The sequence below is a fragment of the Onychomys torridus genome, chromosome 1, assembly GCF_903995425.1.
Source record: "Onychomys torridus chromosome 1, mOncTor1.1, whole genome shotgun sequence".
NCBI lineage: Eukaryota > Metazoa > Chordata > Mammalia > Rodentia > Cricetidae > Onychomys > Onychomys torridus.
Window position 1 is genome coordinate 81,200,313 of NC_050443.1, and position 23,754 is coordinate 81,224,066.

General features: G+C 44.4%; 1 protein-coding gene across 6 annotated transcripts in view; it reads left to right on the forward strand.

Annotated features, from left to right (window-relative positions):
• Numa1 (nuclear mitotic apparatus protein 1) overlaps positions 1-23,754 on the forward strand; it is a 73,710-nt gene that overhangs the window by 27,199 nt on the left and 22,757 nt on the right. For 2 of the 6 annotated variants that reach the window (XM_036187504.1, XM_036187534.1), the window contains exons 1-7: positions 1,910-2,289; positions 7,684-7,757; positions 14,532-14,617; positions 20,272-20,351; positions 21,477-21,559; positions 22,518-22,598; positions 23,181-23,268. In XM_036187504.1, the coding sequence (XP_036043397.1) occupies positions 7,716-7,757; positions 14,532-14,617; positions 20,272-20,351; positions 21,477-21,559; positions 22,518-22,598; positions 23,181-23,268 (460 nt within the window). In that variant the 5' untranslated portion in view covers positions 1,910-2,289; positions 7,684-7,715. Of the gene's footprint in view, positions 1-1,419; positions 1,467-1,614; positions 1,842-1,909; positions 2,290-7,683; positions 7,758-14,531; positions 14,618-20,271; positions 20,352-21,476; positions 21,560-22,517; positions 22,599-23,180; positions 23,269-23,754 lie in introns of those variants that run through there. The other 4 variants (XM_036187531.1, XM_036187513.1, XM_036187539.1 and 1 more) reach the window with 4 other exon arrangements.

The following is a 23,754-nucleotide window of genomic DNA, read 5'->3' on the forward strand; positions in this document are numbered from 1 at the left end:
TAGGAGCCCTGTAAATGTGACTGAGTCAGTTAATACTCACACCTTAAAGCAAAGGAGGCTCTAACTTACTTCACATAGGAATCTGGAGCTCAGAGACTACTTGCAGGGTTATGGGCTTAGCTGCAAGTGGCCAGGGATGTGTGGAAAAGAGTCTCTCTGTGCCTTAGTTTTTCATGTCTACAGTTGAGTTGTAGTTTACCTGCTTCATAAAGAGGTATTGAAGCCTAATGAAATGATACACATTAGGTCAGGTCAGTAGGATGGCTTGGGCGTGTTAGTAGGTACTTAGTAAACATTGGCTAATCTCTTCCTCACATTGATTCACATATCATCCCATATGTTTTCTTTCCTTGTACACGTTCCTCCTTCTAGTTTTGTTTTGTTTGGGTTTTATGATATTGCCCTGGCTGGCCTGGAACTCTAGGAGTAGACCAGACTGGCCTTGACCTTGCCTTCTGTCCCTGCCTCCTGAGTGTTGAGATTGTAGGCCTGCACCACCATGCTGGGTTTGGGTCTCCTGCTGCTTCTCATTCCCCTTTTAACCTGAGTTGTCCTCTACATCTGTATCTGCAGTACCTGTCCTACCTACTACCTACGGGGTAGCTTCCTAACTCACGGTGCGGCTAGAGAATCCTTTATCAAGCAAATCTGGCTCAGCACAGCTCTCTGTTAGAACCCTCCAAGCCCTTTATTTGGATTTTCCAGTTCTGACCCCACCTCACTCTTGGCACCTTGTCCTTCCGCTGCTGCGGCCTTTCTGCCTTCTCCCTTTCCCTAGAGGAAGACTTTGCTCTGGTGCTTTGAGATGCAGATTAAAATATCACTTCAAGTTTCTAATCCTTCCCTACTCCAAACTGCTTAGTTTCTTTGCATCTTTTGTGTGAGTTAACATGTACTATCTTTGAACAAAAAGTTTATTTCTGACCTGTGGAATTATAACCTTACCTCAGATGTTTGGTGTAATTCTTGCATGGGTATTTTCAACAATCCTTACTAGCAATACCTTGCACATATTTCAATAAATGTTTCTAGTTGTAAAAGGAGGGATTCCTTTCAACTATCTGGTAGGCTTCTCCAACAGTTTTGGCTGCCCACCGTGTGGAAATGCCACCGTGGTTTTGTCTGAGTCAGACATCTTTGCTTCTAGTCATGTAGTTGCAGCAGACGCGGGATGAATCCCTGTGCCTATATGTCTGTTGAGGGCTCCGGCCAGTGCCTGCCATAGTCAGAACTGTGCCTTGGCCCCTCAGCCCCTCCCCATAAATGTCCAGAGGAACAGGGGATTAGGTTCTGGCAGCACAGCTGGCTGGGATTTTGGCGGCCATTCCAGTCAACAATAGCGCAGCCACCAGGACAGGACAGCGCAGGCCTGCGCTTCGCAGCCAGAATCTGCCCGGGTTGCTTGTTTGGGTGGCTGAGTGGGAGGAGCGGGCACAGCATGACATCCTGGCCTTGCTACGCAGAAGGTACTTGCAGAAGAGATTTCCCGCAGGGAACGGGCTAGGGTGGCCAAGTCCCCGGGCAGGCAACGCGGTGGAAGGAGGCCTGCGCTTTTGTGTTCTGCGGGGCGGGCGGCGGGCGGCTGGCTGTGTGTGCTGCAGACACGCCCCCCGTCGCCGGCGCCGCAGGAAGCTGCCCCTGTAAAAGGCCTGCGTTGTGCGGCTCCCCGGCGCTCAGCTCCCAGGCTTCCTCTACGCAGGGCGCGTTTCCCGCCAGGGGCTGGCCTTCGGTTCGGCGGCTCTGGGCCTGCCCGACAGGGCTGGTCTCGGGTGGACAGGCCATCATTGCTGCCGTAAGCCCTGCTGGGAAGCAGCGAAGGGGGAGTGTCCTGGCCATCTCAGGTTGGTGAGGCGGGCCGCGGCGGGTGCGCTTTGTGTGTTTACGCCGCAGCCGGCGGGCCCTTGCTGCGCGCGCGCTCTCCCTCCAGCCATGGTGCCTGCTGGCGCGCGCCCTGCCCCCACGCGTCCTGCTCTGTTTTTAGGGGACTGGCAGGCTTCGCCTCGGTCCTCCTGGCTGGCGTGCCTCCTCCCCCAGAGCTCTTGGCTTCGCTGTCGCTCCCAGAACGCGCGGAAGCTCGCTGTTGCTTTAAAGAAAGCAGACTCCTGGCTGTGACGCACTTCTGGCTGTCAGCCAGGAAGATTGCTTCTGCCTGGCCGACTGAGAAGAAACCCAACAACTTTTCTTTTGTGTGTGGGGTTACTTTCCACTGCTCCCTCCCTTACTCCTTTCAAGATTTAAATGTTAATGGCGGATTAAAACCTGTAGATAACGTTTGGCTTTAGGAGTCCGGTAAGATCCCCAGCACTAAGACCGATCTCCCCCCCCCCTCTCTTTCCCTTTCTCTCTCTCTTTCCCGGTGTTCACAAACAGACGGGGTGGGGTGGGATGGTTCATCCTCCCTCAACTCCTTTTCCTGCGCCATCCTTAGAGGGGAGGGAGAGGAAAGGGAGAGCAAGTAAACACTGAGAAACAGGCGCTGGCAGCAGAGCTTGCCAACATCCGGGAGTTGGCGCCTTTCTTTTCCTTCGTAGATGTCAGCGTGTTTTTGTTTGGAGAGAGTAGTGTGTGCGCCTGCTCTAGAGCTGTAGAGGCGGCCCAATAGAGGGCTTCTGTTCCCTTGTGTGGTCGGTCCTAGGTGCGTCTGCGGTGTTGGACAATGAAAAGTTGTCCTTTTTGTCAGCCCAGGGATCAGAGTGTGGGGATGTAGTGGTTAGAGGTAGGTGCTGAGGAACTGCCCCAGAGGGCTGTGTATTTGCGCTTGCGCGGGCACCTCATGCCCTCCCTATAGGCCGCAGTTCCAGTTCGTGATTGCAGCCTTTCTGCTAACATCTTTCAGATCTTGACCTTACAGACTATGGGGGAAAGAAGTAGGTATCTGTATTGTTAGCTCCGGATTGACCCAGGCGATGTGGAAATAAAGAAACCTACCTCAGCAGAAGTAGATTGTCCTTTAATTAGAACAATGGAGAGCAACAGTCTCTCAGGAGTGCAGACTGCAGAGATGCAGGGGGATAGGGGGTGGGAGATTCCATCTCCCAGATCTGTGCTCCGGCAGTCCCAGAGTTGTAAATACTGAAGGAGGTTGATGTCCACTTTCTTGTCAGCAGCTTCCCAGTTTCTAGATGTTACTTGCATGTCAACTTAATTTTTGGGGGTTTCTCAGTCCACCTGAAGCTTTTAGGTCATTAACTCGTCAGGTATTACCCCCCCGCCCCCCTTGAGACTGGGTCTTGCTCTGTGGCCTTGCCTGCCCTAGAACTCAGAGCCATCCTCCTGCCTCAGCCTCTCCAAGTGCTCTGGAGGTGTGAGTCATCAAGGACAACTAGTAAGCAACTTTCAAGAACCAAGGAATGTGGGTTTCCCCTGAAGTCTTGTCCCTTTATTCCTCCTCCTAGAGCCTCAGGACTGTGACCAAAATCTAGGTTACAAACAGGGTGGTCTGTGTGAGGAGGGAGAGGGAGAGGCCTGAGCCCCAAGTAAGTCCCTTAGAGCCAGTAGAGAATGCATCTAGCAAGTTCATTTGTGGTGTTTTTCTTTCTTTTTTTTTTTTTCCAAGACGGTTTCTCTGTGTAGTTTTGGTGCCTGTTCTGGAGCTTGCTCTGTAGACCAGGCTGGCCTCGAACTCAGAGATCCACCTGGCCTCCTCCTGAGTGCTGGGATTAAAGGTGTATACCACTACCACTGGGCTGCTCATTTGTTTCTGATTTCAGAAATGCAGAGAAACTGTTTAGATTTGGTCCACATAGCCCTACTCAGGGCTCTCCTCCAGAATAGAGGAAAGATTTACATCAACCTTTGAGTTGGGGCTGGGGTGGGGTTGTTGGCTTTTTTATGTGCATTGGTGTTTTGCCTACCTGAGGGTGTTGGGTAACCTGGAACTGGAGTTACAGTCGGAAGCTGCCATGTGGGAATCGAACCTGGGTCCTCTGGAAAAACAGCCAGCACTTTTAACTGCCTGAGCCATTTCTCCAACCCAAGGTGGGGGGGACTTTTCAGAGGATACACTAGCAAGACAGCTCTTTTTTTTTTGGTACAGGATTTCACTATGTCACCCTGTCTGGCCTGGAACTTGATATGTGTACCAGGTTGGTCTCAAACTCAAAGATAATGTGCTTGCCTCTGCTTCCTGAGAGCCAGGATTGAAGGCATGGACCACCACACCTGGCTTAATTTATTTTAGACTGGGTTCAAGCAATCCTTCTGTCTCAGCCTCCCTTGTAATAGTTTATCAAGATATCTTGGCCTTTGCCAAGACCCTCTAGGGTAACATACCAAGTAAGGTCAAAATGATTATTTGCCTGTGTCTCTTGACGTATTCCTCCTCGAGGAACTCCCAGTGTTAGTGTTTGGTAAATGCAGATGTACTCAGGTGGAGGAAAGGGTATCTCTTTTAGAGAGGGGTTCAAGAGCCTGGAATATTTACAGCTATGGACAGGTTGGCTCCCAAAGTAAGTTGTGGTAAGTTTTGCTTCTATACTTGGGCATACATACAGATGAGGGAGCCATTTTTTTTAGCTGTGAGTCTCTGGGCCTTTGGAACCTTTGAGATGGGGCTGGGGTGGGGTTTCAGGAATGACTCCTTGAGTTGGAAGTCTCTATGGCCCTGAAGTCTGGGAGTAACAGTAAAATAACGAGGGTTCAGTATTTGCAGGCTCATAAGTTGAGAGTTAGAACCAATTAGTAGCTCCCTAGATCAAAGTTCACTGTGGTGTTATCTTGAGTTAAGGTGGTGGTATTCAGGCAGACAGCTAGCTTCTAAGAGGGAGCTGGAACTCAGGCTGAGGGTGGAACATACATAGGAGGAGTTCTTCTGCCTCTCAGATCCTCTGGCACATCATTTGGTTTCTCCTGAAACTAGTTTTTTCCAGAAGAGACCCCCAGAGCTCAGCAACCTGACCCTCTGGTCTGGTCCTTGCATCTAGCAGGTGGTTTACATTAGCTTCAGCCCTTGCAGGAAACCATTGGCTAGTCTTTAACTCCTTCCGACCCAGAGAGAATACAGGCCAGGTGGCAGCATATTTCTTTAGTGTAACTCTCCTTGTTCTGATGCATCTTTTGTGGAAATGGGGTTTCTTGTAAGTGTGGAAATTGGTCATGATATAAGGAATTATATTATGGAAGCTTGGGAAGCGTAAAGAGGACAGAGGGGACCATACATTTGCAAGGTCACTGCTTTTCTCTGTCTCCCTTGGGATGGGGAAGAAAGAGAGTACTTTATCAGCTTTGGGAAGCCTCAGTTTTAGATTGTGGGTACATATCATTTTCAAAGAATCAAGTTTATGGGAACTCTGAATTCAGGGTCCTGGCCTACTGTCTGGATTTTGTTGTTCTTATTTTTGAGTGTATGTGTACATGCCCAGTCAGATTGAGTTGGGGTGAGTCTCATCCTGTGAAACGGTTCACAGAAGGCTACAATTGAAGGGATCTGTTTTTCCATCACCATCACCCAGTCTTCTGGGTGGGGCCTGCCTCAGATTTCAGAGGGAGGGTGGAGAGGATGGTGCTCTGGCAGAGAGCCCTTGGCTGCTATGCCAAAATCTGCTTAAAGCTGTAGTCCCAGGGCTAAGTACTATCTGTGCCACTGGTTTCAGCCATTGTTACTTACAAAAGCCATCATTACCAGCCAGTGGCTGTGCCTTCCTAAAGCTGCACTCTGGTGTCTTGAACTGTTCTTTACTGGCGTTGATGACAAAATCTTTCAGAAGTCCCTAGTGTTGAGTATTGGATACCTATTTCTGTGCCTGGGGACCTCAGAGAAAGGCATTTGACCTTGATGCAAGATTTCTTGAGCAGTGAACTAGTTTAGATAGTTTCTTCTGGGGAGGACACTGGAGGTTATAAATTTTGCCTCTGAGATAAAGGAAAGAGGTTGTTTAAACCTCAGTCTTTGGGCTAGATTTATTTCCTGTTGCAAATAAAATTTCTGAGAAGTGAGGATTTGGGAAGAGATCTAAGCTACATTTGCCCTGTTGAAGATTACAGAGACTTTTTTGCAGTGCTGGGAATTAGACCTAGGACCTTACATAGGTTAGGTAAACATTTCACACTGAGCTATAACCCTGACCAGGGAGCCAATGACTATTACCACTTTGATCCTGTAGGCTGGGCCTGGTCTCTCAAGCTGTAGGCTGGCCAGCTACCCCAGTTTCATTACACTGGTTGAGATCATTGTGCCCTGGTCCCAAGGGCTGGTCAGTCAGTCAGTGCTCACAGACAGGCCATACTTGAGGAAAGTCATTCAGGACTGAGGAACACATGGGTCCCTTAGCATGTCTGCTCTTCTGAGAGAACCTTACTTGTGCCCCCCAAAGACCATGTCGATCGGTTTACTTCTCAGGACAGGCCATCGGTATCAAGGGCTGGGTTTTGCAGGGTCAGGCAGTAGCTAGTTATAATTAGCACTTACTTACAGTTAACACTTAATTATTTTCTTCTATTAGTGATTCAGGTATGTTTAATTTTACTCCTCACCCTCCTAAAAACCCCTGAAAGGCAGTGGTGTCATTGTCTTCTGTTTCCCATGTCATTTCCAGGACAGGAAAAACAAGTAGGGACTAAGAAAACACTTTTTTGGTTGGTTGATGAGTACAGAACACTTGGATAGGAGGTTCCAAGGGGTAATGGGAAGTGAATTACCAGATTATGAATCTCTTCATTATTTGACTGAGTGCCTTATTGGCAAAAGTTGTATCTTTCTTTATAGCTAGTACTTTGCATTCAGAAAGCACTTAGCATCTTTTGGTTCCACTGACCTTACACTGTAAGAGATGCTAATATTTGTAGAACTATATGGGTGCAAGGCCTTTCTATTCTTCTTCATCCTTCTAGATTAGTGACTGACATAGTGGGCAATTGTGCAGGTGGTGGGAGAGGACAGTTGTGCTCTCAGAGATTGTGGGGATCATGGTGGCTGATAGAAGGTGCTGGGAAATACTTACTCAAGTCTGTGATCCCATATAGGTCTGTTGGCAGGCAAATGGAGATTCCCAGAGGAAAAGGGGATTGGGAGTAGGAACACTGGAACAAATGCCTAATCTTACAGTAAATGTTCTCCAGTACCCACCTAAAAGCTAGGTGCTATGGTTTTCTCTTTAGTCCCAGTGCTGGGAAGGCAGAGACAGGCAGATCTCCAAGTCTAAGGACTTGGTTATAAAACAGAACCAGAAATCAACTTTTATTTAAGAGTAGAAATCATTTATGATTGACTTTACCTGTTATGTGCCAGGCACTGTGTTGTTTGCATTACTACAGTAAGGCAAGGAGGTTTATATGGATTCATTTTGCAGGTGAAAAGAGGCTATGTTAATTGTATAACGTCACATGACCATGGTCCCATATAATTGGTATTCAGACCCTGGCCAGTTTACAAAACCATGCTTGTTCCTTGTTGAAGGTACTATGTCCCAAAGAGCAGGACTGCAGACCAATTTTGAATGTTGTTTTCCATCAACTGGGTGAGAACATTCAGTTGAGTACAAGGTTTTTTGCAGTCCACCTTGACAGTATAAGCTTTAAGTAATTTATGAGCCTACTCTGAAGTCTCAGAATTGCTGTGCTACCTTAGTGGGTTGAGTGCTATTGACTTGTTAATGTATTCAGAGGTGGTAAGTGAAACTGCTTTTCTTCTATTCATCGATTGGATATATCTGATTTATTAACCATGCTTCTTCTCTTGGGTTCTAGGTGCATTGGAGTGACCAACTGGGATCACCAAGATGACACTCCATGCCACCCGAGCAGCTACACTCCTCGCTTGGGTAAGGAGCTTTCTTTCTTTCTTTCTTTCTTTCTTTCTTTCTTTCTTTCTTTCTTTCTTTCTTTCTTTCTTTCTTTCTTTCTTTTTTTTTCTGTACCTCTTCAGTTTCCTGTAGAACATTCTATGAGCCAGGGCTTTGCATAGTCTTCTGATTTGCAGTCCAGGTAATTTTTCATATATTGCCAAAGATACTGCTGACAGTGATAACTTATAGCTCAATTCAGGCTTTTCTGAGGTATTCCTTTTGGTCATAGATCAGAACATTGGGACATCTCATCTGTTCTATATACTTTTGTGTGTGTGTGTGTGTGTGTGTGTGTGTGTGTGTGTGTGTGTGAGAGAGAGAGAGAGAGAGAGAGACAGACAGACAGACAGACAGACAGACAGGATCTCACTATGTAGCTAGCCTTGCCTGGCCTGGAACTTAAGAGTTCTGTCTGCATCTGCCTCCTGAGTGCTAGGATCAAAGTTTGCACTACCACACCAGGCTGTATAATATTCTGTCTAAAGGACTGACTGAACTTGATGGCCACATTGGCAGGAACTTTGGTCTTCAAAGACCTAATCTTTGAATGTCTTCCTCTCTTTATTATGTTTCTGTCTGCTTCCATTGTTCTGTTTCCTCCTCTTCCTCCTTTTTAAAATGAAGGGGGATATTTTATTTGTTCCTTAGTATGCTACAAGGCTGTTGCTTCACTGAATTAAAATAGCAGTCAGCAGATGTAGCATATTGTAAAATTAAGACAGTGTTGTCCTTAATTTGACACATGCTTTTTTGCATTCCCAGTAGGAAGATCATTAAGTCTTTATCCAAATCCAGAGATAGATGCAAATGAGTTACAATATTATGTGAGACTTAGAATAACATTCTTATCCTAAAGTACAGAATTTGTATAACCACTATTTTATCATAGATACGCTCAATTTTGAATACCAGAATTTAGTCTAAATATCTAGTCTATGGTATTATAAAAGTAATGTACATTGTATTTATCTACAACCATTAGAAAGTTAAGGGAAAAGTAGCAGTATTGAGAATTTTCCATCTAAAGGGCTGTTTAAAGTCTTCTATCCAGCCGGGTGGTGGTGGCACACACTTTTAATCCCAGCACTTGGGAAGCAGAGGCAGGCAGATCTCTGTGAGTTCGAAGCCAGCCTGGTCTCCAAACCAAGTTCCAGGAAAGGTGCAAAGCTACACAGAGAAACCCTGTCTCAAAAAAAAAAAGAAAAAAAAAGTCTTCTATCCACCATTAAGTTAAGACAATAGTGTTGGAGCAAGTCACTTTTTACTAGCTTGAATAAGGTACTGTGTTCAGTCCTCGTGTAATGCACATATTTCTCAGTGTGCATCTTTACCCACTAGTTCATCCAGTTCTGAATGTTTGCTCATGGTTCTTGATCAGCCAATGGTTTTCATAACAGGATTTGTCATTGATGAGCCCTGGTTTTTCTGCAAATGCTTTGTTGACTTTTCCCAGGAGAGGAGAGGAGAGTTCACTGGTAGCCTTCACACCACTCAACGCTAGCCTTGTTAGAATAGATAGAAGACTAGCTTTTTCCAGATTCATTTAACAGGAGTGGAGATATGGCTCAGCAGTTAAGAGCATTTGCTGCTGCTCTTGCAAAGGACATAGGTTTGGTCTTCACCAGTCACGTGGTGCCTCAACCTTCTTCAACTCTAGTTCCAGGGTGTCCAACTTCTTCTGACCTCCTAAGGTCAGGCACCTACATACAAGGAGGTAAAACACTTAGGAATTCATTTTATAAAATAGCAGCTTGAAACAAGGCTTTTATTATGTGAAAAGAATGGTATAAGATATAATAGGGAAAAAAAAAGGAGGGGGGTTTGGGGATTTAGCTCAGTGGTAGAGTGCTTGCCTAGCAAGCGCAAGGCCCTGGGTTCGATCCTCAGCTCAAAAAAAAAAAAAAGATTTATAATAAAGTTGGAGAGAAGCTCAATGATAAAGAAGAAACATGAGAGCCCAAGTTCACATATACCATGGATTGTGTGCCCATGTACACACAACACATCATATATGCAGTCACACACAGAATAAAATAGTTTATAATTAAAACTTGGCTTTTAAAAATTTACCAGGAGAGGAGGAGATGGAGAGATGGCTCACCAGTTAAGAGCACTCACTGTTTTTGCAGAAGACCAGAGTTTGATTCCCAGTACTCACACTAGGCAGCTTACAAATTGCTTATAACCCCAGTTCTAGGGGTTCTGATGCCCTCTGATCTTGGAGGGTACCTGCTGAACATAAATTCATGCAGATACATACTCATACACATAATAAAAAATAAATCTTTAAAATAATTTCCTGGAGGAAAGACTAGAAGAAAGACACTTTGTCAGTGCTGAGACTGTAGTTGCATATTGAGCACTCATAACAACTGCTAAACTCTAATTTGGGCCCCAGAAGCTCCCTCCCAAAAAGTAATTTTGTCAAGGGCTACAGAGGTGTAGCTTGGTGGAGGGGCACTTGTCTGCATTCACCAGGTCCTGGTTTCCATCTCTAGCACTGTTTTGAGAAAACAAGGATCGGCCGGGCGGTGGTGGTGCACACCTTTAATCCCAGCACTGGAGGCAGAGGCAGGCGGATCTCTGTGAGTTTGAGGCCAGCCTGGGCTACCAAGTTGAGTTCTAGGATAGGCGTACACAGGGAAACCCTGTCTCGAAAAAGAAAAAAAAGAAGCCCTCCCCTAAAAAATAAAAAGTGATGCTGAAAGTGAATGTATTAAAATGGTGTTGGTAAAAGTGTTTTTCTTTCCAAAATTTCAGTGATTTATATTTTGTTTAATTAAAATGTAGTTTGAAACTATTTTACAAGAAGTAGGTAGTGATAAATTGTTGCAGACCTTACTAGGCATTGATTGGGTTATCCAGTAAGCTGTGTCTACACTCTGGCTAGAGATGGAAGAACCTCAACTTTGAATGTCCTATCCTAGAACAAATAACAAGAAAAAAATTCTCATATTTATGCATGAAACTATTTCTGGATTATTACTTGATAGAAGTAGTGAGTCTAGCTAGATTCCTTAAATGACTTTACGTCAGCTAATTGGTGTCATTTTCAGTCTTGTCAGTGGACAAGCGTTCGTTCCCTTTGGGTGCTTTGCCTAGATTGCAGGTATTTAAAAGGAGATGACTTTGGATACTTAATTCTTGGAAGTCCCTCTTTTCAGCAGCTTAAAAAAGATCTTAGCCTGAAGTTTTTCAGAATCTTTCAAAAATAAAAATGAAAAAATATGCTAATCTGTTCTGTCTAACTAGGTTAAGGTTTTTCCCCCCAAAAGGTAATATAAATATGTTGCCTTTAAGCCTTAAGTGGGAAGACTAGTTCAGTAAGAGGGGGTGCTTGCCTAGCATGTGGAAGTCTTAATCCCTAGTACTAAACAGATTCAACACATCTTTTAGCATGTGTGAATTTGGGTTCAGTCTAAAAGGTTTGTTGTTTTAAACAGACTTCCATATATATAGTCCAGTCTGGCCCTGAACTCTCTGTGTAGCTGAGGCTGGCCTTGAAATCCTGACTCAACTTCCTGAACTTCTCCAGTGCTGGGATTAGGTGTGTACTGCTACACCTGGCTCTAAAAATTGTTCTTAATGTAAAAGTGCTTAACTGAAATAAATACTGTCCTTTCTAAAGCTGAATTGATATATTTTTTAAAGATTTATTTATTTATTATGTACACAGAAGAGGACGCCAGATCTCATTACAAATGGTTGTGAGCCACCATGTAGGTGCTGGGAATTGAACTCAGGACCTCTTGAAGAGCAATCGGTGCTCTTAACCTCTGAGCCATCTCTCCGGCTCCTGAAATTGATATTTTAAATCCTCTTAATTTTATAATGCTGTTAAGTTAATCTTTATAAAAGAAGTTTTGTATCTGCTTCATTTCAATTTTTAAATTTTATTTATTTATTTTTTAAAGATTCATTTGTGTACTTTATTTGTTTTATTCATTCATTCATTTATTTATTATACATACAGTGTTCTGTCTGCATGTATGTCTGCAGGCCAGAAGAGGGCACCAGATCTCAATGCAGGTGGTTGTGAACCACCATGTGGTTGCTGGGAATTGAGCTCAGGACCTCTGAAAGAGCAGTCAGTACTCTTAACCACTGAGCCATCTCTCCAGCCCTTTAAATTTTATTTTTATTATTTTTAGTTATGTGTATTGGGGAGGAGCAGGTAGTGCTGGTGCCCGTGGAGACCAGAGATGTTGGATTCTCCTGAAGCTGAAATTAGAGGTGGTTATGAGTAAAGGGGCTTTTGTTGATGATAAGGGGTGATGTAGTCTCTCTCTTTTATACCTGCTTTCTGTTAATTGGAGGCTTGAGACTTACAAGGGTCTGGAAGGCTGGTCCAAAGCAGAGACTCAAGCCAGCAGGGAATGGTAGGCATCTGGTTTACTAGCCCATCAAAATAGGTAATTTCACCTGAAAGAACCTGAAGAAACAGAACACAATTACATTGTTATGGGAAAGATAGAGACCAGTGGACCAAGGAGGGGAAGGAGATAGAGGCCCAAGATGAGATCACAGGATAGTCTTGAAGTCCACTGAAGAAAGCAGGCCAGTTCTCTTTAACATTGGCTTGTCCTTATAGATGAATTACATTTGCACTAGCATGACTGCAAGCATAGTTCTGAGCACATTAAAAACTTTGATCATCGCTGGGTGGTGGTGGCACACGCCTTTAATCCCAGCACTTGGAAGGCAGAGGCAGGTGGATCTCTGTGAGTTCGAGACCAGTCCGGTCTACAAAGCGAGTTCCAGGAAAGGTGCAAAGCTACGCAGAGAAACCCTGTCTCGAGAAGACAAAAAAACAAAAAACAAAAACACTTTAAAAGATCTGCTTTATTAGTAAATAGGAACCTTTAGGCTTGTTGGCACAATAACAATCTTTCTGTTTAGGACAACCAGCACTGCCATTTTGGGGGGGAGGGACTGTGAGGAGTGGGGGTGGGGCTCTGGACCTGACAGTGAGCTGCCTGAAATGGGTGCTAGGAGTTGACTTGGGTCCTCCAGAAGCATGGTCTTCTCTGTTGAGCCATCTTTTCAGCCCCTTGTTATTTTAATTAAAAAAAAAAAAAAATCAGTTTATTTTTATGTGTATAGTTATTTTGCATGCCTGGTGCCTAAGGAGATGAGTAGGATCCTTTGAGATTGGAGTTTACAGATGTTTGTAAACTGCCATGTTGACATTGAAATTGAACCCAGGTCCTCTGGAACAGCAGCTCTTAACTGCTCAGCCATCCCCTTTAGCACTCTACTTCTTTGTTTTAATTTAAGATAACATGTATATGAAAAATAGGGTCTTGCTGTGTAGCCCATGCTGTCCTGGAACTGCCAGTGATGCTCTTTCCTCAGCTTCCCAGGAGCTGAAATTATCACTGCTTCAGAAACAGTCTTAAGACATTAGTTTTGTATGTGCATGAGTACCTGTGTGCAGTCAGACTTTTTCTACTGTGTTGGACCTGGAGATTGAACTCAGGTTATCAGGCTTGGCAACAAGCACCTTTACCCACTGAGCCATCTCACTGGATCTTTGCCCATTGCTCTTTAAAGAGCACATTTATAAGTGATAGCTTCTAGATAATTGCATATAGCCACATTCTGAAATTGTTAGAACAGCCTCATCTAAGCGGACTTTGTCTTTCAACCCTCTTTGTACTACAAAGATAGTTCATTAGCAAGCCCCATGGTAATAGAGGTAAACTGGAGTCCAAGTGCCTGTGAAATTCATTTATGGACTTCCCTATAGAAGTTAACTGTAAATGCTGTTGAATATCCTATGTACTTGAAATATTTGTGCCTGAGCCTTGGTGAATTTTGTAGTGTTAAGAACTGGTCATTTGAAGCCAAAGAGAAAGAACCGGCAATTGGATCAGAGTTGAGTTTTATCCTCTCCTGCTCTTTCCCTTTTAAAAAATAACTTTGTTTTTTCATTATTTCTTCCTCCTCCCCTCAGACTAAAGTGTATATTTGCAAACATTTATTATTTTTACATTATTTGTTTAGTGTGTGTCCACACATGTACAGATGGAAGTCAGAGAAGGAAGCTGAAGTCTGGTCTCCTTCACCTTGTGGGTTCTGAAGATCAAACTGAAGTCATTAGGCTTGGCAGCAGGTGCAGTTACCTGTTGAGTCATCTTGCTAGACCTAGGTCTTTGTATTGTATTTAGCATGCTGTGGGTCCTAGGACCCCTAGGAGAGCTCTTATAATGGGCAATTACAGGTAAAAGCCTGATCTTTGATTTGCTTTAGGTGGCTGTGTATGGGTACATTCACTGGGTGAGTGGGTATAGATTAAAAATCTTGGCTTGGTGTAGCGCATACTTGCAAACCTACCCCCACCCCCACCCCCAAATATGGGAAGTAGAAACTGGAGGATTAAATGTTTTTTGACAGCCTAGTGAGACTTTATCTTTAAAAAAAAATTGTGGAATCAACTGGTGCCTTTATTGTTGTAGCCTACAACTGTGGGCACTCACAGTGAGCAGAGTGGTGCCAGCATCTGAAGCATGTTGTGAACCACATGCTTCTGGCATTGTTTTGTTGTTTTCAAGACAGGGTTTCTGTGTAGCCCTGGCTATTCTGGAACTCACTCTGTAGACCAGGCTTGTCTTGTACTCACAGAGATCCGCCTGCCTCTGCCTCCTGAGTGCTGGGATTAAGGGCGTGCGCCATGCCAGCGTGGCAGTGGAGCAGTGGACTACCTCTGGCATTGTCAGTGCCCTCACCAGGCTCTCCCTTGGCTTGTAGGTGAACAGTCTGCATGTGGCTGACCCAGTGGAGACAGTGCTGCAGCTCCAGGACTGCAGCATCTTCATCAAGATTATTAACACCATGTGAGTATGAGTTCTCCAAACCCTAGCTAGTGGTGGGGACTGACCGGAAAACCGGGGGGGGGGGGGGTACTAGAAGAGTAAGTGGGTTCAAGGACTAGTACCTTGACCTTGCCTTTCTAGTTACTGAACCTCTCAGTGGGAGAAGTTTCAGTCTTGTCTTATCCAAAAACATCCTCATTCTGGCACAGAAGGCCCTTCAGGGCCCTATGCACAATTCTAAGAGACTACCCTCAAGAACTTTGCATCTTCCTGTCTCAAAAGTAGTCTTCTGTAACCCTCTTTTCATGATTCACCCTGCCTCACTATCTCATTGTGTGTGTGATGTGAGTGAATGTGGTGCTTGTACGCCACAGTACTCAGGCAGAGGTCAGAGGATAACTTGTAGGAGTTGTCTCTCTCCTTCCATAGTGGGTTAGAGGTTAAACTCTGGTCATCGGGCTTGTGAGTCTCTCTATTCCCTTTCACTACTGAGCCTTCTCCCTGGCCCAGCCAAGTGTGTCTAAGTGGATAAGGGTAAGTTGGAATTCTGTGATGTCAGGACTAGTGCTGCTGAGCAGCCCAGGACAGAGAAGCCTACTAGAATGGTTCTCTGTTAGCCTTTGAAATTTGGTGTCTGTGGGATGGGGTGTCTTACAGTAGTTTAAAACCATTTCTGGTTCTGACTGGCTCTTGTTTCAGTTCCTTTGAAAGAAGTCATCATTGGTCCAGGTACTTTCATTTTCTTTCGTTGGCATTGACTTATGCCACTGGCTCTTCTTTTTTGTTGTAGTTGTTGTTTGAGACAGGGTTTCTCTGTGTAGCCCTGGCTGTCCCAGATCTCGCTCTGTAGACCAGGCTGACCTCAAACTCACAGAGATCCACCTGTCTCTGCCTCCTGAGTGCTGGGATTAAAGACATGCACCACCACTGCTAGCTTTTTTCTAAGTCTTTTCTCTTCGTTTTTTCTTCCTTTTTCTTTGTTTCTTTCCTTCTTTCCTTCTTTCCTTCCTTCCTTCTTTTAATTATTTTTTATTTTATGTACAGTTGTGTTTTTGCCTGAGGTGTGTGTCTGTGTGAGATATTGGAACTCCTGGAATTCAAATTATAGCCAATGGTGAGCCACCATGTGGGTGCTGGGAATTGAACTCAGGACCTCTGGAGAAGAGCAGCCAGTGCTCTTAACCTTGGAGCCATCTCTCCAGCCCTCTTTCTTCTTTTTTTATTCTCTGCCTCATGCAGGAGGCCAGGTCTCATGGCCTCATTATTCTCCTTGTTCTAGTTTATTTCCATATGGTGATCTCAAGAATATTTCTTGGGGTTGGGGATTTAGCTCAGTGGTAGAGCGCTTGCCTAGCAAGCACAAGGAAGGCCCTGGGTTTGATCCTCAGCTTCAAAATATATATATTTCTTAAATCTGGTTTGTTTGCAGTTCTTCAGTGACTGTAGCTAGCAGATTGAAATCCTAATTATTATTATTATTTTTTAATCTAGACAGGGTCCCATGTAGGGTTTTAAATCAAGACAGGTTCCTCAAATGACAATGTAGTGAAGCATGATCTTGAATTTGTCTCCCAGGTGCTAGGATTATAGGCATTTGTCACCATTACCTGGCTAAAATCTTTATGCTAATGGTAAAGATTATTTATTAATAATCTTGTAGTTCCAGCAGCTTGGGAAGCTGAAGCAGGAGGATTGCTGGTGAGGTTGAGCAACACAGAGGAGAATCTTTTCGACTGGGTGTGGTGGTACACACCTGCAGAGACAGGTGGATCTCTTTGACTTCAGGGCCTGCCTGGTCCACATGGTAGAGACCCTGTCTCACTGCCTCCCCCAGAGATCTTTTGTCAGTAGCCTGCTTTAATTCTCACTGAATTTGGTCTCTGCTTCCTTGCTTTCCTCTCATCCCATTGTTTAGATCCTTAGAAAGCCCTAAGTCCTGATTTTGTTTATCGTATTCTCTGGTGCTGCTTAGCTTGCTGCTCTTGATGCTGCCTATAAACTGATAGCTAGAGGTTTCTTTGCTCAAGAGTGCCTTATAGGTAAGATTATAGACCACCTATAAATGAGCAGTTTGCAATTTCTAAAAAAGTCATTAGTTTTGGAGGGCAGGAGAGGTGGTTCAGCAGTTAAAAACACTTGTTGAACAATCAGGATATAATACCGTCTGTGTTGTAATATATATTATGGTGTATATGTGCTTTTTTGAATTCAGAATAGATAAGTTTTCTGCTTTTGAAAAATAAATTTCTAGGCTGGAGACATCTCAGCAGTTAAGAGCACTAGTTGGTTGATCTTCCAGAGGACCTGAGTTCAATAACTACCACCCACATGGTGACTTAGATGTTCTGTAACTTCCAGGGGATTTGATTCTTTTTCTAGCCTTCATGAACACTAGTCACTCAAGGTGCATAGATACACACGCAGGCAAAATAGCATACACAAAAAACCTTTATTTTAAAGAGAAAAGATAAATTTCCTTGACTTGATATAAGGCAATAGGTGGTTCATGTTGTCTTACTTTTCCTGGGAGGTGTATGGAATTGGTCACATACCACAGATAGGGTGCTGGCAACAGACTAAAAGAAAATTCTACCCCAGTTTAACTTAGTGAATCCATGCATTTATTAGTTAGGCACAGGAGCCCAAGTGACTCAGGCAGCTGCACCTGAGAGTTCATGCCAGGACGGAGGACAGCTCTGCAGAGCGGATCATCTTTGGGAAAGTGTCTCTTCTCCATGCTGATGCTTCTTTGCCGCTTATGTAACCTCAGGGAGGGCCTTGTTGGTGAGCTTCCTGAGTTTCCTAATGTCCTCAGCCTCATTAGCATCTCTCCTTTCTCCCAGAGGAGCATTTGTGAGGGAGCTGCTACTCCATAGTACAGGAGTCAGGATGTGTATCTGTTCTTGCTTTAGCCTCTCTGGGTGACCTCTGGAAGACACTTTTCAAAGGGAGATCTCAGACACCCATTTCTCTTGTAGAGTGCTGCCTGAGTCTTAGACACGCAAGTACGAAGGTCCAGGCTAGCTTTTGCCTCCATGTCAGAGTCAAGATCACACGGAGCAGTTGCTCTAGTTAGGATGCTGTGGCTGTTGCCTTTCTGATAGTCCTGCTGGTGCTACTCTACATCAGAGGTCTTTTTCTCCAGGGAAGGAGGACAGATTGGCAGGCAGAAGCTGTATGCCACTTGGCTTTTTTTTTTTTTAAATAAGAAAAGGCATTGACATTGCCTCCTGAGGATTTTCTCTTTCATTCTTCACAGGGTAAAGCAAAAAGCAAAAACGTTGTCCTCTCTCTTTGATAGCTTTGAGACTTGAGTAGCAAAATTTAATATAAAGGCCTGATGGTTATTATTTCTTATTTTTCTCTGCCTCCTTTTCTTTTTTCCTTTTTTTTTTTTTTTTTTTTTTAAGATAGGATCTCGGGTTGGGGATTTAGCTCAGTGGTAGAGCGCTTGCCTAGCAAGCACAAGGCCCTGTGTTCAATCCTCAGCTCAAAAAAAAAGAAAAGAAAAGAAAAGAAAAGATAGGATCTTATTATGCAGCCTTGTCTGGCCTGAAACTATGTAGATGAGGCTGGCCTTGAACTCATGGAAACACACCTGCCTCTGTCAAAGGCTGGGGGAAAAGATTTTTGATTTTTTTTTTTTTTTCCTCCTTTAAGACCTGATATTTGTCTTACTGATGTTGACCTCTTTCCTCATTCGAAAGCCTCCCTCAGCTGTCCAGTCGCCCTGGACATCCTGAGTACCTGCTAGATGCCTGACTTTGCACCGGTGGTCAGTTAGTTGTCTGTGGTGCAGCTGTGTGGCTATCTGGATCTGGAGGACACCCGAGAGGGTGGTAGAGGTTTGGTGGCTGTCATTCTAGATAATTTCCTGATAGCTTGAGACCTGAGCAGTCTGGAATGGGTTGCATTGATCTAATACAGTGGTTCTCAACCTGTGGGTTGACCCCTGGGTGGGTCGGGCAACCCTTTCATAGAGGTCGAATATCAGATATCCTGCTATCAGATATTTACATTACAATTCATAACAGTAGCAAAGTTACAGTTGTGAAGTAGCAACAACAATAATTTTATGGTTAGGGTTCACCACGGCATGAGGGCTTGTATGAAAGGTCTCAGCTTTAGGACAGTGAGAACCACTGCTCTAGGACTGGTATGCTCCAGGCTGCTTTACTTCTGCTAGGGACAGTATGAAAACAGGTTTGTGGTAAATAGGTTCAGTAGGGAATGTCTTACACACTGTTCTTTAGAAAACGTTGAAGCTGCATGATGGTGTAGATATGTAATCTCCTAGTGTTTGAGACTCTGAGGGAAGAGGATTATCTGAGCCCATGAGTTCAATACAAGCCTGGGAAACACAGTAAGATCTGTTTTGAAAAATAAAACAAGGAGAAAAACAGAAAACATCTGTATCTCTCTATATACATATATTTTAAAGATAAGGTTGGCCTTGAATTCCTAATCCTTCTGTCTCTACCTCAAATGCTGAGATTATTTTAGATGTGAACTATACCTAGCTTCACTTTATTTTAAACAAGTATTTTTGCAAACATTTGATTAGAGAAGCCTCTTACTTTAGGTAAATAGAATACTCTTCTCAACTGATGCAGAGGGTTACTGAATTTTTAAGTGTGGGGAGGTAGGGAAGATGGCTTTTGTAGGGGTCAGTGAGATTAGCGCTTTTCAAGAGTGTAGGAGTTACTTATCTGCTAGCAGGCCCCAGTGGCTCTTGAGTGGGAATGGGGAGGGTCCTCACCTGGAAGAAGTCTGTCACTCTGCCCAGGAAAGGGTGCGGTAACTCATGGTCATGGTATAGGTGTACCTTATGCTTTACAAGGATGTCTCTAGCACTGGATAGTTCTAGGACCAGCCCTGCTCTCCAGAAAGTTGGCTGAGATGTGAGGATTTAGGTCTTGAGGAGTCTGGATATCTTTGATCATTACTATTTCCAGCTACACCTAGAGATAAATTAGCTTTCTAACCTAAGGTGGAGAAGCTGTACAGAAAGTAGCCATGCCTGGTTGGATGTGAACCCCGCCTGCTTGCTGCCTCCCTCTCTCCCGTGTTTCCTTCTTCTGTCTGTGTGTTACAGGCTGTTAGACAGTTGTGCGCAAGGCAAAGGTGTTCATCAAAAACGATTACTCCTTGGCACCTCTTCTTAAAATTTTCAGCCATTTCTTTCTCTGCCCAGTGTGGAGTGTGGGAACTTTCCCCTGTTCCCTCAGAGCTTTGTCTCTACCCATTTTTTTCTTAGGTTGGCCCTGTTTTCTCTTCCCATAGACCTCTCCCCTTCTACATTAGCCATGTTTCCTAGGATTCCTGACATGTCACTGTTGAGTCGCTCCAGGCTGTTTAACATGGCTTCCCATTTACCTGTGCCGCCTCCTCCCAGCTCCTTCCCACAGAGCTTTCTTCTTACTGCAGATGTGTTAGCAGAGTACCATGTTTTATGGAAGGGACCCCATGCTTCAGTTCGCCTCTTCTCACCCACCACACATTTCATCAGAATAAAGTAGTGTTCTTGTATCTTCTCACTGTCTCCAGGCTCTTTCCCAGGCCTGGGATGGACTGGGTCTGAAAGGAGGAGGGACAGTTGTAGGCAAAGCAGTGAGGCACAGGCGGCTAACTACTCTTATCCTAATGCTTGCTCATTTTTGTTTGTTTTGTTTTAGCCACAACACTGAAGAGGGGCAACAAATTCTTCAGCAGCCTATGCCAGAAAGACTAGACTTTGTTTGCAGTTTCCTACAGAGTAAGTGTCTTTCTTAACTAGGTGGGCAGCTCCAGCTCCTACAACTTGGGAACCAGAGGACTTAGTTATGGCTGTCCGGCCAAAAAAAGGTTCAGGATCCTCTACTCTAGCAAAATGACAAATACAGCTGTGTTGTGCCCCCTGGATCTTGAGATGTCTCTGCCACCAGCTTATGTTAAGAAAAATGTCCCTTCAGTCCCAGAGTCCATGTCAGGTCCAGTAGATCATAGGGTTGACATTCCCATGTGTTCACTTGTGTTCACCTGTTGGTCTTGTGGTCTCCCTATTTTGAAGAAACAGGAGAGAAAAAGGTTCACATTCCCCTTGTAAGAAAACTTTCCCTTGCAAGAAAAATAATTGTCTTAGGTAATCGCTTAGGTAGTAGGTAAAGGGCACTGCACCGTTTTTTTAGACATAGGTTCTCAGTATGTGGTGTGGAGATAATTATTGCTCATCAGGTTGGGGGAGATTAAATGTCTGTGAAGCTGGGTGGTGGCGCACGCCTTTAATCCCAGCATTTGGGAGGCAGGGGCAGGGGATCTCTGAGTTTGAGGTCTACAGAGCTGGGGGAAGAAAGAATGTGAAGCGTGGGGCATAGAGCCTGTCAGCTCCCTCCCCTGGTTACCCTGTACCACAGAGTCTGACATTGGGAGCTGCCTGCCATTTCTACCTCAAGAGAATTATAAGGCAGGTGAGATTTTGTCCCTATGGGCTGTTACTAAGAAATGCTCTGGCAGAATAAGGGTCTGGTGTCCTCTATTGCTCTAATTGGACTCAGCTGTAGATGTCCTCTGCAGCCTTAGCTGGAATAGGACTCTAGGATGATCTCATATCTCTGGCTCCTTCTGTGGTGCTAAGTAGGGGAGACGATGAGCTGGCAGGTGAGTGTAGGGTCTTGACCCAGAGTTATTGCTGATTAATGTCCTGGCACTTTCTTCTAATAACTATCCATGGAGCCCTTGGGCTGCCCCACGGTAGGACTGACTTCAGGTGGAAATACAAGGTAGGTGAGAGAGAACATCAGGAATAAGGGCCCTTTGTCTTGGAGTCTCCTTGGAGGCTGTAATTCTGCTTCTAAAGTTGAATTTTGAGAGTTCAGTGTTTGCTGCATGGTTGTCATTGCAGAAAATTGGAAACATCCCTTGTCTACACAATGCCTGGTGTCTGTGCAGAAAGTGATGGAGGGGTCTGAGATGGAATTGGCCAAGGTACCTGTGGGATATCAGACTTGGGTGGCAGGGACCTGAGAAATCTGCAAGGCCTTTTCTGAACCTGAATGAAGGGTGCTGAGTACTTTGGTTTTGGAACTCTTCAGACCTGGAGGCAAAGCCAGCCAGTTAGCTCAGCCAGTTGGCTGAGCCAGAGGCCATTTTTGTCCATGATCTTTTGACAATGAAGTTGACTTGACCAACACTGAGGTTTGTGATGGAGATTTGCAGGAACCAGTTCTCACTCAGTGATCATCCTATTTTTCTTTCAAGCTCAGTTGACTTCATTTCCTCTGCTGGGTGTTGGTCTATAGAGGGTGGTGTCTTAAGTTTTATGCTCCTGATTCCACAAGTCCAGGAATTCAGCTGTGTAGAAGTCTGGACACCTGTTTGTTTTTTTGCACCCTGAGCATCAAGCCCTTGGAATTATTTATTTTATTATTACTAGTAGTAGTATTTTTAGTTTTTTTTTTTTTGTTTGTTTGTTTTTCCAAGGCAGGGTTTCTCTGTAGTTTTGGATCCTGTCCTGGACTAGCTCTGCCTCCTGAGTGCTGGGATTAAAGGCATGCGTCACCACCTCCTGGCAAGCAAGCCCTTGGATTTATTTATGAAATAGATGTCTCCTGGGACTTTTTTTTTTAAGATTTATTTTTATGCTCATTTGTGTTTTGCCTGCATGTATGTCTGTGTGAGGGTGTCATCTCACCTGGAACTGGAGTTACAGTTTTGAGCTGCCATGTGGTTGTTGGAAATTGAACCTTGGTCCTCTAAAAGAGCCAGTGCTCTTAACCATTGAGCCATCTTTCCTCCTGGGACTATTAAGGATGGTGATTTGGGACTGCTAATTATAGAAATTCTGAAAGAGAATAGCTCAGAATCTTCAGAGCAGCTCTTGAGTGGGAGCACCAGGAAGAGTGGACCTCACTCAATGACTGCCACTTCTTTGTTTGGCTTCTAGATGGTAATGCTGTTTTTATATCACTCCACCGTGAGCTCCAGAAACCCCCGGGACTGGGAACAGTTTGAATATAGAATTCAGGTAGGCTCTTGTGCCTTCATCCCACTTGCCAGCCCAGCCTGGGCTTCCCTTGCCCAGTCATTTCTCTTTAAATAAAAGTTACTATTCTCTAAAAAGTTAATGTGTGTTGTGATGATAGCCATTCATTGTAAAAAAAAAAAAAAAAAAAAACAAGAAGCAGAAAATGTTGAGGTCCAAAGATGAAAATTATATTGTCAATAATCTCATCCCTAGACACAACTGTAAACTTCTTAAGGGATTAACTTTTGAGGCCTTTTTTATGTGCATGTTTTTAATTGTCTTGTGTATTTGGAGACTATGTAGAAGTCATTTCCTTTTCCTGTGTGTGTCCTCATGGCTGACTTGCCATCCCACTCTGGTGGGGGTTATTGCAAGAAGTCAATAAAGTTCCATATAAAAGCTCCTTGTGGGACAGAAGCAGAGCCAGTGTGGTGTGGGGCAGGTGGTGGAGTGTCAGCTTTACTGGGAAAAGGAAGATCCAGCAAGCCTGGGGATTAGCACTGCTGGAGGAGGTCCTGAGCCCTCCTTTCTTTGGTGTCCACAATACCACAATGATGTTTGTTTTCTCTTCCTGTGGCCCAGGCTGAGTTAGCTGTCATCCTGAAGTTTATGCTGGATCATGAGGATTCATTAAACCTTACTGAGGACCTAGAGAATTTCTTGGAGAAAGGTGAGTAGGACCACTTGTGAGGATCCACTCTCTCTCTCTGAGCAGAGGACTGCTGGGATCCTCTGACCCAACACATGGCACAGAGTTGGTATTCAGGAGTCATGTGTGATGGAAGGTGATTTCTGAGCCATATTGCTAACACCTCAGATCATCTGGAGTGGCTCCCTGCTGCCTGACAGTTGAGCAGGATTCTTGTAAGTGATCTCATCTGCATTAGGGTGATCTGGACTCCTACTTCTCACATTATTTTGTTTTACTTTTTATTTGTTTTATTTTTATTTTACTTTATATGTATGGGTCTTTTGCATGTATGTCTGTGTGTCCCTGGTGTTCATATAGTCCAGAAAAGGATATTGGATCCTCTGGAACTGAGCTAACAACTTAAGAGTTGTAAGCTGTCATGTGGATGATGGGACCTGAACTTGAGTCCTCTGGAATTGCTAAGCCAGATCTCCATCTTCTTGGTCTTTTAAAGGCTAGGCTTAG